The following is a 19,405-nucleotide window of genomic DNA, read 5'->3' on the forward strand; positions in this document are numbered from 1 at the left end:
TCATCCAACCAGTGGGAGTGACAATAGGGGGGAGACTGGAGTCCCTGTGTGGTCAGATGAGGGGGAGTACTGTGCAAGAGGTGGAATCAGAGGGAGAGAGAGGAAGAGAGGGAAAAGTAGGGAGGAGAGAAAAGAAAAGTGAGAGATAGGAGGGTGGAGTAAGAAGATTACAAGAGTTACTGCATAGGATGAAGTTACAGCATAGGATGGTGAAGAGAGAGAGAGAGAGAGAGAGAGTAAGAGAAATAGAGGTTGGTTTGTATTTAAATAGCACAGTGGTGGAAAAAGTATCCAATTGTCATACTTGAGTAAAAGTGACGATACCTTAAGAGAAAATGCCTCAAATAAACGTGAAAGTAACCTAGTAATAACTATTTGGTTTTAAATATACTTAAGTATCAAAAGTAAAAGACAATGCAAAAAATATACTTAAGTATCAAAATTAAAAGTAAATGCTATGAATCCTTTCAAATTCCTTATTTTAAGCAAACCATTCAGAACAATTTATTTGATTTTTATTTATTTATGGATAGCCAGGGGCACACTCCAACATCATTCACAAACAAAGCATGTGTGTTTAGTGAGTCCGCCAGATCAGAAGCTGTAGGGATGACCACGTGTTTTCTTGATAAGTTTGTGAATTAGACACATTTCCTGTCCTGCTAAGCATTCGAAATGTAACAAGTACTTTTGGGTGTCAGAGAAAAAATAAATGTTTTATTTTTTTTATTTAGGAATGTAGCGGAGTAAAAGTAAAAGTTGTACAAAATATAAATAATAAAGATACCCCCCAAAATACTTAAGTAGTACTTCAAAGTATTTTTTACTTTCATCCATTTACCTGAAAGCACTTTACTTTTCAGCGTGTGTCTTTACCCCACCTCATCTGTCACTATGTGTAGCACTAGTTTGAATGTACTGCATACATCACCCACCAAAACACCACTCTTAGAATCACTGTAGCCAGGTACATTCATCGAGAGAGAAAAAAACGCAAGAGAGGACAAGGAGCAGAGAATAGTCCTCAGAATCCTTGCCAATCGTAGTGTTGTTATGCTTCCATATCCTTTATTTTCCACTCTGGTTCCTCTCCTGGAGATACCCCCACTTATATTCAAGGGTGCAATGCCATTTGCTTGTAACAGGGGATAGATCTGGTTGAGTGTGTGGTGTGTTCCTGTACTTGTACACTCCACCCAACCAAGGAGCCAATCCACTCTGAGGACATTATCCCAATGTGGAACATATATCACAATTGGACTGGAGAGGGAATAACAGGTCCATGATGATTGTAATCAATGACGTGGGAGCAGTTATTGTGCAGGTGTCTGTCCCTGTCATGTGAAGGGAACGGGGTATCATTACTTTTGAGTAACATGCTTTTTCCTCTTCCAAAATGTTGTCATTTATTCCTCTGCGTATATACTTCCTTTCCCCTCCAATATTTGCTGTAGTGTAAAATGCATATGGTTTCTCAGGTGGAAATATAAATAAACAATTCCTGCTGTACTGTACTGTCAGTGTCTGCCTTGGATAGGAAAATAATCAATAGGGGTAAAATCCTCTGAAACTCTTCTGGGGCTATCAGAGAAAACAACATGTTTTGTCAGCATTTTCACACACAAGAAATGATTAACTTGACTGGATCAGAAACTTCACAGACACAGACTTTTAACTGACGTAACAGATGACCTAGCAAACCGGGAACATACCCAGAACATTAGCTAAGATTCCAATGAAGTTCTAGTTAAGATTTTATTTAACATTAGGATGATAACATCACAAAAGCATTCAAAGAATGTTTTTGATAACATATGATTTTTGTCTTCCAGAAAATGCTTTAAATGAAATATCCTTGGAATGTTCTCATTCACTAAAATGTTGTGCACAACAATTCCAGTTAATGTAATAACACAATGTACCAGTTATGTTTTTAGAACATACTGCCACAACTAAATGTGAAAGGAAACGTTCTTGAACATCAGGGGAATGTTTTCTACAAACATTGTATAATCATCCACACAACTGGACTGTTTCTGATGAGATTTGCCTCAACCTAACGAATGTTCTGGGAACTTTCAAAGAACCAACTTTGGTTTGCTGGGGGCTCAGGGCTTTGTGCAGGCCAGTCAAGTTCTTCCATACCGATCTCAACAAACCATTTCTGTATGGACCTCACTTTGTGCACGGCTGCATTGTCATGCTGAAAAAGGAAAGGGGCTTCCCCAAACTGTTGCCACAAAGTTGGAAGCACAGAATCGTCTAGAATGCCGTTGTATGCTGTAGCGTTAAGATTTCCCTTCACTGGAACCAAGGGGCCTAGCCTGAACTATGAAAAACAGCCCCAGACCATTATTCCTCCTCCACCATGCGCATTGGGCATGGTGATTTTAGGATTTTGTGCGGCTGCTTGGCCATGGAAAGCCATTTCATGAAGCTCCCGACTAATAGTTATTGTGCTGACTTTGCTTCCAGAGGCAGTTTGGAGCTCGGTAGTGAGTGTTGCAAACGAGGACAGATCATTTTTAATGAGCTATGCACTTCAGCACTCGGCGGTTCCGTTCTGTGAGGTTATGTGGCCTACCGCTGGCGTGGCTGAGCCGTTGTTGCTCCTAGACGTTTCCACTTCACAACAGCCTGTCAGCAACGAGTAGGACTGAAATAGCCGAATCCACTCATTTGAAGGGGTGTTCACATACTTTTGTATACATAGTGTACTTTACTAACAATAGTACATGTGGTTCAGGGTTGGGAAAATCCTATTTCCAGCCAAATCAAAAGGACACCAAATTCCAATTCCAAACTGTTCCTCATTGGAATTGCAATTTTTGTGTACAATTTTAATTGACTGGAATTGAAATGGATTTGACCCCAACCCTGATATGTGGTCAACCACACACTTAATGCATTATCTTATAAAGTTCTAGGAGGAAAAACAAAATTACAGCTAAAGTTCTTTTTCCCTGTCATTTTCATCAACTTCAATGTTTTATTTGCTTTTGTCAAATACAGGAATAGCATGTACAGAAGAGGAAGTAACTGTACAATATTTACAGATAAGAGAGCTTGAACAAATAGGTAAACCTCCAAAATAATAATTATCATAAACAACAAACAGATCAAATAAAAACAGTTAACACAGATTTTATACGCTTTTAACAGTTACACCTCCCTAAAACCACAGAGCTTTCTTTTAGAAAGCAAACAGATATTTATTTTAATTTATTAACTTCAGGTGTAAACTCTGCTCTCATTGTCTTTTGATGAACAAACATAAAGAACACAGTTTGCTTAGTTTTTAAATGCATCTTTCCCCCTCACAATTTATTTAGGCAGACAGAAAAAAGGGAACATCACACACTCCTCTAACCTCTCTCCCCTTCCCTCCCTTCACCTCAGTTTTGCTCCCCACTCTTTTTTTCCCTTCAGCAGTAAACGGGGGACTGAGCAAAGGATTTCGGGTAGACCATTTCATGTTACCCTAATAAAACATGATTATTTAAAATAACAACAGCAAACAATCCCAGCTAGGGAGGGTAATTTCCTTGTATAAATAATACAAATCATAACTATTAATACATATACGTATATATATACTGTTTGTATGTTGGTGTGTGTGCCCGTGCATGTTTGGATATAGATTCACCGTGGTCCCCTGCTTTCCCTGTTCAGGTCAAGTGGCAGAAGTCATACCCTTTCACACATTCACTATTTTCAATCCGCCTCCTCTGCTCTCCTCCGTCCTTCTCTTTTCTTTAGTCAAGAGATATTTTGTGAGAGAAAAACGAAACAAAAGCGCTAAAAACAGTTCATTGTAGCATCCATTTTAAGTTCAAACTCAACCGTACTCACAGACCGAACATTGCCAGTTCTTTCTTTCTCGCTGGGAAAGAACTAGAATGGTAGGGTCTGAAACCCCCCTCTCTCTCCATCTTGGTACGGTCCAGTGTTCTCCACTCCAACTCTCTTGCTTTGTCTCCCAAATACTGTATACCTCCTCCCTCCCCTCCCCTCCCTTCTCCAACCCACTGCTTTCCAAATGGCATCCTATTCTCCATATAGGCCCTATGGCCCTGGCCAATTGTAGTGCACTATTTCGGACTGTGCCCCTTCCTCCCTCATCAGGCTTTGGTGCTGAGGGTTAGCAGGTCGATGAAGGAGTTGAAGAGGGTCTCCAGCCAGCCCTGGTTGGCCATACACTGCTGCACCACCTCCTCCTGCCCAGGGTCCTCCGCTGCCTGCTCTATACTGTCCGTCTGGGGGGGGGGGGGGGAGAGAATAGAATAGTTTATTTTCCTCCAAGAAAGACATTAGATTATTTTGCTATTGAAATTCACTTGCTTATTTACAGTAATATATACAAAAAGTATGTGGATCTTCAAATTAGTGGATTCGGCTATTTCAGCCACACCCGTTGCTGACAGGTGTATAAAATCGTGCACACAGCCAGGCAATCTCCATAGACACACATGACTTTACTGAAGAGCTCAGTGACTTTCAACGTGGCACCATCATAGGATGCCACCTTTCCAACAAGTCAGTTTGTTAAATGTCTGCCCTGCTAGAGCTGCCCCGGTCAACTGTAAGTGCTGTTATTGTGAAGTGGAAACGTCTAGGAGCAACAACTGCTCAGCTGCGAAGTGGTACAGTTGTTGCTCCACTAAAAGTTTTGCGTTAATGCTGCGGGACTTAGAGGTAATTTGTGGTTTAGTACGGTACCCTGCGTCACCACTTCATTGCTCCAGACCAGCGCAAGGGGAAGTTAACTAATTATGCTTTTGGGTTCTACTGTGTCACTAACAGACAATGAATGGGCGACATAAACCTAAATAGAAACTGATAATTGTCCACGACTTCACTATTACTTACTAAACTGTTGTTACACTAAGGTTTTTATTATTTTATTTTGTTAGGATTATTTTGCTCTTACTGTAGTACTGTAGGCCACTCCCGACCAGTCACATTATACAGCGCCTAAGTGGCACAACGGTCTAAGACACTGCATAGCAGTGCAAGCTGTGTTGCTACAGATGCTGGTTCATTGCATGTGTCGCCCTCGACTGGGAGACCCATGAGATGATTGTAGGTTTTTGGTATCTCTCCCTCTAAAAACAGAAATAAATAATTCTAAATAACAAACTGGCTTTATTTACAAATTAGTAACAATGTCTCACCCCATGTTCAAGAATGGCCTTTTTCTTCACTCATTTTACGTTATTTGAAAACAAAATATTCTTATTTTTTTAAACAAAGATATTATTATTCATTTAAAATTATATAAAGGCCTGTTGGATATTCTCACAGATATATTATTAACCCTGTTATTAGCAGGACAATATATATTGGTCATATTGTTCATGGCTCCCGAGTGTTGCACAATGGAATTGCCTTGCAGTTCTCCAGCTGTATCCACTAAAAGCACGTGAGGTTCAAGGCACGAGGGCAGGGGGCACAGGATGGGCACTTCCCCTAGACCATGGGGAAGGGAGGAGGAGGAAGGTGGATGGACCCCCACCCCGCCACACTGGCAACACTTTAAGAGGCATTGCGCGAATAATGACGCTGACTAGCGAAACGTTCCCTCTGTTCTGTTCTTAGTGCCAGTCTGCACGTTCAAACTAATATAATGTAACTAATAATGGCAAGTCAGTTAAGAACAAATTCTTATTTAAAAGGACAGCCTACTCATTCCTCCCTGTCGGGGAATTAAACCCCAGTCTCCCGCGTGCCCGCACGACACAGGGATTATTTAGCTAAATAGCCCCATACTGTACTCCCGACCATCACGTTGTACAGCGCCATATTTTCTGTTCCATCCTAACGGAAACCAAGAGGGTTTTTCGTTTTTCTTAGAATAGAAACACCACAATATTAATCAAATTAATCCCAAACTCTAAAAGTAATTGGAAAGGTAGATACAAATTATTTGTAACATTGTGGTTACAATAAAGAATGTAAACAAGATGTAAACAAGATGCTGTGTTTTTATTTACAGTAGTGATGGACAGCTGGTGGCATTTTGAAAACAGGTTTTCAAACACTTGGTGCCGATTAGCAAGACAAAAGACTCTTTATAGCCCGGCTACTGTAGGTGTGAACATCCCCCTACCTGTAATTTATTCGATGCTTAAGTACTCTGAAGTGTTACATTGCTAACTCAAAACAGCAGTACAGTATTTCTTCATCAACATCTTCATGCTTTTGTTAATAAAATAACTAGAAACAGTTACCATTCAAAAACGAGCTGTTTATCTAAAAAAAAATGACATTGCGACCAAAGAGAACAGATGACATGGACATCATTTTCATCAAGCCAGCTTCTTTCTATGGTGCTACCCGTTCCAGGGTTTGCAGCGCATACAAACATGCCGACAACCATCCGTGGAGATCAGTGGACAAAGGGCGGGACAACGGGTCGCACCGAAAAAACACATTGTTGCGAAGAAAGCGGTTAGTTTTGCCAGATTCCTAAAATATGTACGCAGCATTTGTGTGTTGGAGTCACTTAGAATTATTAATTGATCTACCGTTTCTATCATAAGCCACTGTAATCGATGGGGGCTCAGTGCTGTACCATTCTGCTCATCTGATGAAGGTGTACATGGATCAGATTCAAACTTTGAAGACCGAGATCAAGTCATTGAAGGCAGATCTGCAGAAGAGAAACATTATTGGAGGGCAGAGATACGGGCGACAGCTGATGCATTGGCGGAGAATCAGGCGGCATTGGCGGAGAGTCAGGCGGAGAATGACGCGTTGAGTAGGGCGAGGAACGAGATGGAGTCACAATCCATGACAGGCACACCTGTGAGCTCTGGAACTCCACCTCCGACAAGCAGAGTCAACATGCCTGGCGGGTTCGTCAGGTCGTCTGTTCACCCTGACATTTCCATTCCTCTTCTGACAACAGAACTTAACCAACTGCTCAGCAGGCACAGCAAGGGCCATCCGGACCGTAATGCTGTTCTGCTTTTCCAAGGATATGTAACCGAAGAGAGATACCAGGAGTGGGCACAGAATACCAACTGGGATAGATCCCGAGGCAATTGTGGCTAACCAGTGAACCTCCGGGTGTTCATCATTAATACTGTGTCTCAGAAGTTTCTGTCCATGACTGGTGCAACCCAAAAAAGCATTAAAGACAGAGTTAATGAGTACTTGAGGTCACCGAGAAAGTCTGGACATGGCCTGCTCTCCCTTATGTAAGGAATTAGGCACTTTCCCATGTTTACTACAGTATGTACTGTAGGCTATGTTTACTTGTCAGACTGCACAGTAGCATAATAAACAAATGCAGGTGGCTTATATCTTCACAAATGCTTAAATGCTTTATTATCAAATGTAAAAGCATATACTGTACAGTACTGTATTTCTTCATCTGCATCTTTATGCTTTCGTTAATAAAATAAGGATAAAAAAATACTCTTTCAAACACACACGGTCACGTTGTAGAGCACCACTATGGCTAATTAGCAGGGCTATATTTTGGCATTTATGGACGGCGCACAATTGGCACAGCGTTTTTCTCCCTCTAAAATGATAAATAAATGTTTTGGCCTTTACAAATTTTGGGCCTTTATTCAGATTATAATTGCTCTCTTTCATTAAAAAAAACACGAAATAACCTCCAAAATATCATTATATATTATCAACTTGATGACACAGTCTTATAGCCGGTACCTACATAAAGCTGAGTGACTCACTCATTCATGGCTTTGGATCAAAATAAACAAGTACAAACATTCTTTCTGATAGTCTTTAATAAAGAAATGTTTTGGTTATCCTGACATGGACACCATGTACAGTATTATAATAGCTCATTATGGAATCTCCGTTTGGGTATTGGTTAGACTAGAATTAGAAAATTAGGTTGTAGAAAGGTTATGCTCTCAGTGTAACCTTTATTTAACTAGGCAAGTCAGTTAACCTCTAGGGGGCAGTATTTTCACATCCGGATGAAAAGCGTGCCCAAAGTAAACTGCCTGTTACTTAGGCCCAGAAGCTAGGATATGCATATGGTAGTATTCGATAGAAAACACTCTAAAGTTTCTAAAACTGTTAAAATAATGTCTGTGAGTATAATAGAACTGATTTTGCAGGCGAAACCCCGAGCACAATCCATCCAGGGAATTTTTTTTTTGAGGTCATTGTGTTTTCCAATACTTTTCTATGGGAAACCTGATTTATTAGGGCCCAGATTGTAGTTCCTATGGCTTCCACTAGATGTCAACAGTCTTTAGAAATTGTTCTATGTTTTTCTTATGAAAAACTAAGAAGTAGTCCTATTCTTTCTAAGTGTCACTCGGGTGGACTCTAGTCTTTTGGTGCGTGTGAACAGGAGCGCGCTCCTCGTTGTTTTTCTCTGGTATTGGAAACAGTTTATTCCGTCTTAAATTTTATCGATTATTTACATTTTAGGGTACCTGAGGTTGGATTAGAAATGTTGTTTGAAATGTTTGGACCAAGTTTACAGGTAACTTATCAGATACTTTGTAGTCATGTTGGAATCGGTGTATATCTGAATCAAACGCGCCAAATAAATGGACATTTTGGGGATATAAAAAAGGAATTTATCGAACAAAACGACCATTCATTGTGTCACTGAGAAATGCGTTTCACCATTTGGCAATCCGACGGACAAATCTGGGTTTGGCGGATGCCAGGAGAACGTTGACCCTATGCATACATCTGCCCCAATGCATAGGGTCAACTGTAAAGTTTGGTGGAGGAGGAATAATAGTCAGGGGCTGTTTTTCATGGTACAGGCTAGGCCCCTTAGTTCCAGTGAAGAGAAATCTTAATGCTACAGCATACAATGACATTCTATACGATTCTGTGCTTCCAACTTTGTGGCAACAGTTTGGGGAAGGTTCTTTCCTGTTTCAGCATGACAATAGCACTGTGCACAAAGCGAGATCCATACAGAAATGGTTTGTCAAGATGGGTGGGGAAGAACTTGACTGGCTTGCACAGAGCCCTGACCTCAACCCCATCGAACAACTTTGGGATGAATTGGAACGCCGACTGCAAGTCAGGCCTAATCGCCCAACATCAGTGCCCGACCTCACTAATGCGCTTGAATGGAAGCAAATTCCCGCAGTTATATTCCAACATCTAGTGAAAAGCCTTCCCAGAAAAGTGGAGGCTTTTATAGAAGCAAAGGAGGGACCAACTCAGTATTAATGCCCATGAGTATAGACATGTTGCATATAGATCTAACATGAATTGATGTTATGCAATTCAAATATCCACTCTGGGATGGATAATAAATAAAGTGATTATTATATAAGCACAACACAACCACCCACAAATGACAGCCAACCTTTCACAACAAAAGGACTAAATGCACAGTGCTCCATTTGAATTAATTAGAAAGTAGAGAAGAACAACAATGCCATAGAGGAAAGAGAGGGGTGTTGGAAGGTCAGTGTTGTGAAAAGCGATTGTGATGCTGAGTCTTACCTCCTTCTTGCAGTTCAGAAAGGTGTGATACTTGTAGTGATGGAGAGAATGATAAAGGCTATAGACACGACACGTCTCTGTGGACAGCTTGAGGTCCTGAGAGTCACAGAGAGAGAGGAAAAAGAGATGGAGGGAAAGGAGAGAGGAAATAATTTATTAGGGAATCTCTCCGGTTCTCTTGGACTGAGGATGAATAGGGAAAAGGCCTAGTCTACTATGTATTCACAACTTCAAATCAAAATTGTATTAGTCACATGGGCAGAATACAACAGATCTTACAGTGAAATGCTTACTTACGAGCCCCTAACCAACAATGCTGCTAAAAAAAACCATCTAAAATACAAATAAGAACAAGAAATAAAAAGTAACAAGTAATTAAAGAGCAGCAGTAAAATAACAATATCGAGACTATATACAGGGGGGTACCGGTACAGAGAAAATGCGCGGGGACACCGGTCATTTGAGGTAATATGTACATGTAGGTAGAGTTATTAAAGTGACTGCATAAATGATAACAACAGAGAGTAGCAGTGTAGTAAAAGGGGGGGGGGGGGGGGGGGGGCAATGCAAGTAGTCTGGGTAGCCATTTGATTAGATGTTCAGGAGTCTTATGGCTTGGGGGTAGAAGCTGTTTAGAAACCTCTTGGACCTAGATTGGCGCTCCGGTACTGCTTGCCGTGCGGTAGCCGATAGAACAGTCTATATCTAGAGTGATTGGAGTCTTTGACAACTTTTAGGGCCTTCCTCTGACACCGCCTGGTATAGAGGTACTGGATGGCAGGAAGCTTGGCGCCAGTGATGTACTGGGCTGTACGCACTACCCTCTGTAGCGCCTTGCGGTCAGAGGCCGATCAGTTGCCATACCAGGAAGTGATGCAACCAGTCAGGATGCTCTCGATGGTGCAGCTGTAGAACCTTTTGAGGACCTGAGGACCCATGCCAAATCTATTCAGTCTCCTGAGGGGGAATAGGTTTTGTCATGCCCTCTTAACAACTGCCTTGGTGTGCTTGGACCATGTTAGTTTGTTGGTGATGTGGACACCAAGGAACTTGAAGCTCTCAACCTGCCTCACTACAGCTCCGTCGATGAGAATGGGCGTGTGCTTGGTCCTCTTTTTCCTGTAGTCCACAATCATCTCCTTTGTCTTGATCACGTTGAGGGAGAGGTTGTTGTCCTGGCACCACACGGCCAGGTCTCTGACCTCCTCCCTATAGGCTGTATCGTTGTTGTCGGTGATCAGGCCTACCACTGTTGTGTCATCGGCAAACTTAATGATGGTGTTGGAGTCGTGCCTGGCTGTGCAGTCATGAGTGGACAGGGAGTACAGAGGGGACTGAGCACGCACCCCTGAGGGGCCCCTGTGTTAAGGATCAGCGTGGCAGACGTGTTGTTACGTTCCCTTACCACCTAGGGGCGGCCCGTCAGGAAGTCCAGGATCCAGTTGCAGAGGGAGGTGTTAAGTCCCAGGGTCCTTTGCTTATTGATGAGCTTTGAGGGCACTATGGTGTTGAATGCTGAGCTGTAGTCAATGAATAGCATTTTCACATAGGTGTTCCTTTTGTCCAGGTGGGAAAGGGCAGTGTGGAGTGCAATAGAGATTGCATCATCTGTGGATCTGTTCGGGAGGTATGCAAATTGGAATGGGTCTAGGGTTTCTGGGATAATGGTGTTAATGTGAGCCATGACCAGCCTTTCAAAGCACTTCATGGCTACAGACGTGAGTGCTACGGTTCGGTAGTCATTTAGGCAGGTTACCTTAGTGTTCTTGGGCACAGGGGCTATGGTGGTCTGCTTGGGCTATGGTGCTCTGCTTAAACCATGTTGGTATTACAGACTCGGACAGGGAGAGGTTGAAAATATCAGTGAAGATACTTGCCAGTTGGTCAGCGCATGCTCGCAGTACACATCCTGGTAATCCGTCTCGCCCTGCGGCCTTGTGAATGTTGACCTGTTTAAAGGTCTTACTCACATCGGCTGCGGAGAGCGTGATCACAAAGTCTTCTGGAACAGCTGGTGCTCTCATGCATGTTTCAGTGTTATTTGCCTCGAAGCGAGCTTAGAAGTAGTATAGCTCATCTGGTAGGCTCGTGTCACTGTCACTCGGTTGTGCTTCCCTTTGTAGTCTGTAATGGTTTACAAGCCCTGCCACATCTGACGAGCATCAGAGCCGGTGTAGTACGATTCGATCTTAGTCCTGTATTGACGCTTTGCTTGTTTGATGGTTTGTCGGAGGGCATAGCAGGATTTCTTATAAGCTTCCAGGTTAGAGTCCCGCTCCTTGAAAGTGGCAGCTCTAGCCTTTAGCTCAGCGTGGATGTTGCCTGTAATCCATGTCTTCTGGTTGGGGTATGTGCGTACGGTCACAGTGGGGATGACGTCATCGATGCACTTATTGATGAAGCCAATGACTGATGTGTGTTACTCCTCAATGCCATCGGAGGAATCCCAGAACATATTCCAGTCTGTGCTAGCAAAACAGTCCTGTAGCTTAGCATCTGCTTCATCTGACCACTTTTTTATTGATCGAGACACTGGTGCTTCCTGCTTTAATTTTTGTTTGTAAGCAGGAATCAGGATGATAAGAATTATGGTCAGATTTGCCAAATGGAGGGCGAGGGAGATATTTGTATGCATCTCTCTGTGTGGATTAAAGGTGGGCCAGAGTTTTTTCCCCTCTGGTTGCACATTTAACATGCTGATAGAAATTTGTTGAGACGGATTTAAGTTTCCCTGCATTAAAGTCCCCGGCCACTAGGAGCGCCACCTCTGGGTGAGCGTTTTCCTGTTTGCTTATGGCGGAATACAGCTCATTGAGTGCGGTCTTAGTGCCAGCTTCAGTCTGTGGTGGTATGTAGACAGCTACGAAAAATATAGATGAAAACTTTCTAGGTAGATAGTGTGGTCTACAGCTTATCATGAGATACTCTACCTCAGACGAGCAAAACCTCAAGACTTATACATAGTCCGCCGCTCCTTGTCTTACCAGACGCCGCTGTTCTATCCTGCCGATACAGCGTATAACCAGCCAGCTGTATCTTGATAATGTCGTTGTTTAGCCACGACTCTGTGAAGCATAAGATATTACAGTTTTGAATGTCCCGTTGGTAGTTTAATCTTCTGTGTAGGTCATCGATTTTATTTTCCAAGGATTGCACGTTTGCTAGCAGAATGGAAGGCAGTGGGGGTTTATTCGATCGCCTACAAATTCTCAGAAGGCAGCCAGCCCTCCGGCCCCTTTTTCTACACCTTCTCTTCATGCAAATGACGGGGATCTGGGCCTGTTCCCGGGAAAGCAGTATGTCATTCACATTGGGCTCGTCAGACTCATTAAAGGAAAAAAAGGATTCTGCCAGTTGGTGGTGAATAATCGCAGTTCTGATGTCCAGAAGATATTTTAGCAGCAACATTATGTACAAAATAAGTTAAAACATAAGTTACAAACAACGCAAAGAAACAAAAAAAAAAACACAATCGGTTAGGGGACACATAAAACGTCAGCCTTCTTCTCCGGCGCCATCTTCACATACTTTCAGAGGACCACTAAAAATACAAATACACTTGATCAACGCTAAAAGAAGAAACATAGCCTCATCGAGAACCAGGTTTCCCTGATTGGAAAGCCTAGTGAAGTCTATGGCCGAAAGTGGCTAAAAAGGGGTGGAGAGCCGGTGTAAATCAGTGACACCTTGCAACACGTCAAACCGATCAAATGCATTGCTTGGGCGGAGCTTAACACGCAGTGCCAATCAAACACATCAAATCAATCAAATGCTTTGCTTGGGCATCGCTTAACACGCAGCACTCCTTCAACGGGCATGTGGGGGAGGGTTCTTGAAATGTAAAATACCTAAAAATGTAGCCGCTGGAAGCCAGCCATTCAAACCGTTTCCAAAGGACGTGACAACAACGTTTTTGGAGGTATGGCTACACGAGACTAGAAGAAACAAGACAACGCAAGTGTAAATAAGGACGGCGTCATGGTTTGCTTTGTTAGCACATGGGTAAACACCATCCGGACCGAGTTAAAACCACCGAGATACAAGTGTATGTACAAAGCAAAGTGACAAACAGGTCCGGACTTTATTACTCCAGTTCTTGTGAGACAGAATGGTCTCTTTTACTCAGCTTCTACAACACCTAGACACAATCTTCAAGGCCAGGGTTAGCCACAGTGCAGCGGATTGGATACATTGGTGTCAGCAGTGGGATACTAAAGTCAAGGAGTTCATGACTGGATGTGGTTCACTCACCTGCTGTTTGGGCGTGGTGCTCTTCTTGACACGGTTGAGGGTTTTACGGTTGTAGCACTCGCCGCCGAGGTGCACTTTGACCGCTCCAGAGTCCAGGGGGTCTGCCGTCATTTTGGGGAACATATGCAGAGTCTCCTAAAGAAGAAAAATATAAAGATGGAGGGAGCGGGGGGGAGAAGGAGAAGTAGTAATTTCAACTGTTTTAAAGCTTTCACTTTGATATGATAGTGAGAAAGTTGGATGGAGATTGGAAGGAGATATGGTAAAACTCCAGACACAACCGGTACTTCATAGGTAGGTATCACATCAGGCATCAGCATTTTTACAACTAAACAGACAGACAGACGTACCTGGTGTTGGCCACTCATGTTGACTCTCCTTAACAGTCTCCTCTTTTGTTCGTTGAGTAGGCTGTCAATCTTCCTCATGGGCGGGAGGTACAACTCGTCTGGGGGCCAGAGTGGGAGGGACATAGAGTCTGTATGACTTATCTCATGACATCTTTCTTCCTTAATCCTACTCTCACTTACTTTTGATCAATACACTCTTTACTCACTCCCAAGGCTGGGGTAAATTCCCTTTGAATTCAGTCAATTCAGGAAGTAAACTGAAATTCTAATTCCAAATTATCATAAAGAAGCATTGCGAATAATGTAATTTCAGTTTATTGACTGAATGGACATTGAATTTACCCCAAACCTGATCACATCGTCACCCACTCATCTGCTCACACCACGACCCCATCCCTCTCACCGTCTGTGTCCTCCAGGGCTTGAATCATGTCGGGGTCAAGTGCTGTACTGACCAGCATCTCTATGTAACTCCTGAACATCTCCCTCATGGCTCGACTGTTCATCCCCCCTCTCACTGGGGCTACAGGGGAGAGACAGAGAGAGAGAGAGAGAGAGAGAGAGAGAGAGAGAGAGAATATGTCACTGAGTGTGTTTGAACCTGGGGCTCCAGTGTGTTACAAGACTTAACTCTCTGAGTTATAGCCAAGCCATTACACATAAATATACATACCAAAATTGCATGAACACACAGTTACACACACACACAAACATACATTGTCCCTCATCTTGGTCCTCGCTGGGCCCATCGAGGGAGGAGTCTGAGTCAGAGGGGACTTCCTTCAGCCACTTCTTCCTCTTCTTGGGTGGAGGTTCCACCTTCACTAGCCTCACCCTCGATGGGCGCTCTGTCTTCTTCTCTCCTCCTCCTCCTCTCTTCTCCTCCCTCACTCTCTTTCGGTCCACTTCACTGCTCCTTCTCTCCACCTTCTCCTGAGGTGGTGAATGCCTCTTCTCTTTTTCTTCTCTCTCCTTCTCTCGCTCCCTCTCTCGCTGTTTCTCTTTTTCCCTCTCCCTCTCCTTTTCTTTTTCCCTCCTCTCTCGCTCCTTCTGCTCCCTCTCCTTCTCTTTCTGCTCTCTTGCTTTGTCGTTTTGCTCCCTCTCTTTCTGCACTCTTGCTTTCTCCTTTTGCTCCCTCTCTTTGTCCTTTTGCTCTCTCGCTTTCTCTTTTTGCTCCTTCTCTTTTTGCTCCTTCTCTTTCTCTTTTTGCTCCTTCTCTTTCTGCTCTTTCGCTTTTTCCTTTTGTTTCCTCTCTTTCTCTCTATCTTTCTCCTTTTGATCTCTCGCTTTCTCCTTTTGTTCCCTCTCTTTCTCTTTCTGCTCCTTTTCCTTTTGCGCTCTCTCTTTCTGCTCCTTCTCTTTTCCCTTTTGCTTCCTCTCTTTTTGCTCCCTCTCTTTTTGCTCCCTCTCTTTCTGCTCCTTCTCTTTCTGCTCCTTCTCCTTCCGCTCCCTCTCATCTCGCTCCAATCGGGGTGGAGTTTGACTGATGGCAGGGGGAGGTGGCTTGGGGAGCGATGGGAGTGATTGACGCCTGTCAAGGTACAAAAAAATGAGTATTTTTGCAGGATATTGCTTACAGTTACACATGCATGGAGGTAGGGGCTACGGTTCCACATGGGGTTGGGCACGTATGAATCAAGACCCAGAGATGTACGGCAAATACGCAGGGACAAACAGCACAAACCTACCTCAACATGAGTCTAGGTCTGTGCCAGGGTTTACGTGAGCACACACGGACATAATCCTTTTTATTGAAATTCTCCAGGAACTTCACATAGAGACGTTGGTACCGCATCTTGGCATCGCCAAAGTAGCCCAGATACTGAGAGAGAGAGAGAGAAAGGGAGGGAAATATTTTTAGAGAGATAATCATTTTAGTTATTAAAAAGAAAAAATGTGTAGCTTCAAAATATTTGTACAACTATCATGACGATCTCATGCTGGATTGTAAATCCTTGCATCCATCACTGGATTGTACTTTAAGATTAAAGAGAAGGAGAGAGTCTCCTGTCTTAAATGGGATGTGAGTAACTCACGTTACTGGTGGCACAGAACTGCCTCTGTCCGTCTTTGATCTCAGGGCTGAACTTCTGCAGCAGGGCTTTCTGCACTCTCCAGATGGGTGGTGGCTCACGGCCGGTCTGCAGGGCCATCTTGAGAGACAAAGAGAGTATGTACAGTGCCATCAGAAAGTATTCATACCCCTTGACTTACTCCACATTTTGTTGTGTTACAGACTGAATTATTCTTCTCACCCATCTACACACAACATTCAATAATGACAAAGTGAAAATATGATTTTAGAAATGTTTGCAAAGGTACTGAAAATGAAATACAGAAATATTCCATTTACATTTACACCCCTGCTAGAATCAACTCTGACAGCGATTACAGCTGTGAGTTTTTCTGGGTAAATCTCTAAGAGCTTGGCACACCTGGATTGTACAATATTTGCACATTAGTCTTTTTAAAAGTCTTCAAGCTCTGTCAAGTTGGTTGTTGCTCATTGCTAGACAGCCATTTTTAAGTCTTGCCATAGATTTTCAAGCCGATTTAAGTCAAAACTGTAACTAGGCCACTCAGGAACATTCAATGTCGTCTTGGTAAGCAACTCCAGTGTATATTTGGCCTTGTATTTTTGGTTATTGTCCTGCTGAAAGGTGAATTTGTCTCCCAGTGTCTGTTGGAAAGAAGACTGAACCAGGTTTTCCCTGTGCTTAGCACTATTCTGTTTACCTTTATCCCCCTAAAAACTCCCCAGTCCTTGCCAATGACAAGCATACCCATAACATGATGCAGTCACGACCACCACGCTTGAAAATATGAAGAGTGGTACTCAGTGATGTGTTGTGTTTGCCCCAAACATAATGCTTTGTATTCAGGACATTAAGTTAATTTCTTTGCCAAATTTTTTGCAGTTTTACTTTAGTGCCTTCTTGCAAACAGGATGCATGTTTTGGAATATTTTAATTCTGTACAAGCTTCCTTCTTTTCACTAATTTAGGTTAGTATTGTTACAGAATCGGTGCCTCCCCCCGCGGGACGGTTGAGCTAACAAAGGTTAATGTGATTAGCATGAGGATGTAAGTAACAAGAAAATTTCCCAGGACATAGACATATCTGAAGGGCAGATATGTCTATGGGCAGAAAACTTAAATTCTTTTTAATCTAACTGCACTGTGCAATTTACAGTAGACACTACAGTGAAAGAATACCATTCTATTGTTTGAGGAGACTGCGCAGTTATGAACTTGAAAATGGATCAATAAACCATTTAGGCACATTTGGGCAGACTTGATACACCATTTTGAACAGAAATACAATTGTTCATGGGATCAGTCTAAAACGTTGCACGTACACTGCTGCCATCTAGTGGCCAAAATCGAAATGGCGCGTAACCTGTAATAATACATGGTGACCTTTCTCTTGAATTTCAAAGATGATGGAACAAAAAAATAAAAAATAAACGCATGTTTTTTCTTTGTATTATCTTTTACCAGATGTGTTATATTCTCCTACATTAATTTCACATATCCACAAACTTCAAAGTGTTTTCTTTCAAATGGTATCAAGAATACGCATATCCTTGCTTCAGGTCCTGAGCTACAGGCAGTTATTTTTGGGTATGTCATTTTTGGCGAAAATTGAAAAAAGGGTCCGATCCTTAACTACAATGTTTTTGATCCATCCTCAGTTTTCTCCTATCACAACCATTAAACTATGCAACTATTTTAAAGTCACCATTGGCCTCATGGTGAAATGCCTGAGTGGTTTCCTTCCTCTCCGGCAACTGAGTTAGGAAGAACACCCTGGGGGGATCATTTAGCTATTTGATTTGGAATTTTAAGACCCCTTTAGGTATCCCAAATGTTGTATTTTTCATTATTTGATCAAATATTTAGTTTGGTCTTTACTACTATAGCCTACAGAAATGCACTGAAAATCACGTCCATAAATGGCAAAAAAAATGTCAACAAATAAATCATAAAGAATAAGGTTTTGAAGTCTGTCCTATATCTAGGAGATATAAGAAAGCTCAGGAAATATTTTCGTTATACATTTTTTTACACATATTTAACCCCTTATTTTTGTTGCCACATAACCACCTCCATACATTTGTATGGGTTACCTTCATGTAACGGATGTGAAATGGCTAGCTAGTTAGCGGTGGTGCGCGCTAATAGCGTTTCAATCGGTTACGTCACTCGCTTTGAGACCTTGAAGTAGTGGTTCCCCTTGCTCTGCAAGAGCCGCGGCCTTTGTGGTGCGATGGGTAACGATGCTTCGTGGGCGACCGTTGTTGATGTGTGCAGAGGGTCCCTGGTTCGCGCCCATGTCGGGGCGAGGGCGACGGTCTAAAGTTATACTGTTACATTGATGCTGTTGACCCGGAACACTGGTTGCTGCGGAAAAGGAGGAGGTCGAAAGGGGGGTGAGTGTAACGGATGTGAAATGGCTAGCTAGTTAGCGGTGGTGCGCGCTAATAGCGTTTCAATCGGTTACGTCACTCGCTTTGAGACCTTGAAGTAGTGGTTCCCCTTGCTCTGCAAGAGCCGTGGCTTTTGTGGAGCGATGGGTAACGACGCTTCGTGGGTGTCAGTTGTTGATGTGTGCAGAGGGTCCCTGGTTCGTGCGAGGGACGGACTAAAGTTATACTGTTACATTCAGACGAGTAGGGGTCATAGAGCAAAATGGATATTAGTTTGTAGCCCAAACGGTTCAGACGCTATAGTCAGCAATTGGCACATCAGCGTTACCGATTTCAGACAACTCCCATGACACTTGTGGGGGTTGTAGAGCTGTTCAGATGCTACAGACGTTTTCGTGAGAAGACCGATTTTCGGGATGTCTCATGGTCTGGCAAACACAGCTGTAGCTTGGCCACCTTCCACCGCAGATGCGGAAGGCCGACATAGGCGGATGCAGTGGATTGATACCTCTAGCTTAAACTGACGGATTTTGATGGTGATTTTTTTATTATGTTACTTAGACTGACGCACGGGTGTGTCTCTTAAGGATTAATAACTTCACCATGCTCAAAGGGATATTCAATGTTTTTTTACCCATCTACCAATAGGTGCACTTATTTGTGAGGCATTGGAAAACCTCCCTGGTCTTTGTGGTTGAATCTGCGTTTGAAATTTACTGCTCGACTGAGGGACCTTACAGATAATATGTGTGTGGTATAGAGATGAGGTAGTCCTTTAAAATCATGTTAAACACTATTATTGCACACAGAGGGAGCCCATGCAACTCATGGTGTGACTTGTTAAGCACATTTGTAGTCCTGAACTTATTTAGGCTTGCCATAACTATGGGGTTGAATACTTATTGACTCAAGA

General features: G+C 42.8%; 1 protein-coding gene across 1 annotated transcript in view; it reads right to left on the bottom strand.

Annotated features, from left to right (window-relative positions):
• Positions 1 to 4,030: 4,030 nt before the first annotated feature.
• The window catches only part of LOC120052153 (proline-rich protein 12-like), a 43,617-nt gene continuing 28,242 nt past the window's right edge, over positions 4,031 to 19,405 (bottom strand). Inside the window, exons 12-20 of the mRNA XM_038998986.1 lie at positions 16,100 to 16,216; positions 15,752 to 15,885; positions 15,177 to 15,594; positions 14,780 to 15,083; positions 14,467 to 14,586; positions 14,064 to 14,161; positions 13,714 to 13,848; positions 9,463 to 9,558; positions 4,031 to 4,256 (exon numbers count right to left, since the gene is read on the bottom strand). Coding sequence (XP_038854914.1) covers positions 4,122 to 4,256; positions 9,463 to 9,558; positions 13,714 to 13,848; positions 14,064 to 14,161; positions 14,467 to 14,586; positions 14,780 to 15,083; positions 15,177 to 15,594; positions 15,752 to 15,885; positions 16,100 to 16,216 — 1,557 coding nt within the window. The 3' untranslated portion in view covers positions 4,031 to 4,121. The remainder of the gene's footprint in view (positions 4,257 to 9,462; positions 9,559 to 13,713; positions 13,849 to 14,063; positions 14,162 to 14,466; positions 14,587 to 14,779; positions 15,084 to 15,176; positions 15,595 to 15,751; positions 15,886 to 16,099; positions 16,217 to 19,405) is intronic.

The sequence above is a fragment of the Salvelinus namaycush genome, chromosome 8, assembly GCF_016432855.1.
Source record: "Salvelinus namaycush isolate Seneca chromosome 8, SaNama_1.0, whole genome shotgun sequence".
Classification (NCBI taxonomy): domain Eukaryota; kingdom Metazoa; phylum Chordata; class Actinopteri; order Salmoniformes; family Salmonidae; genus Salvelinus; species Salvelinus namaycush.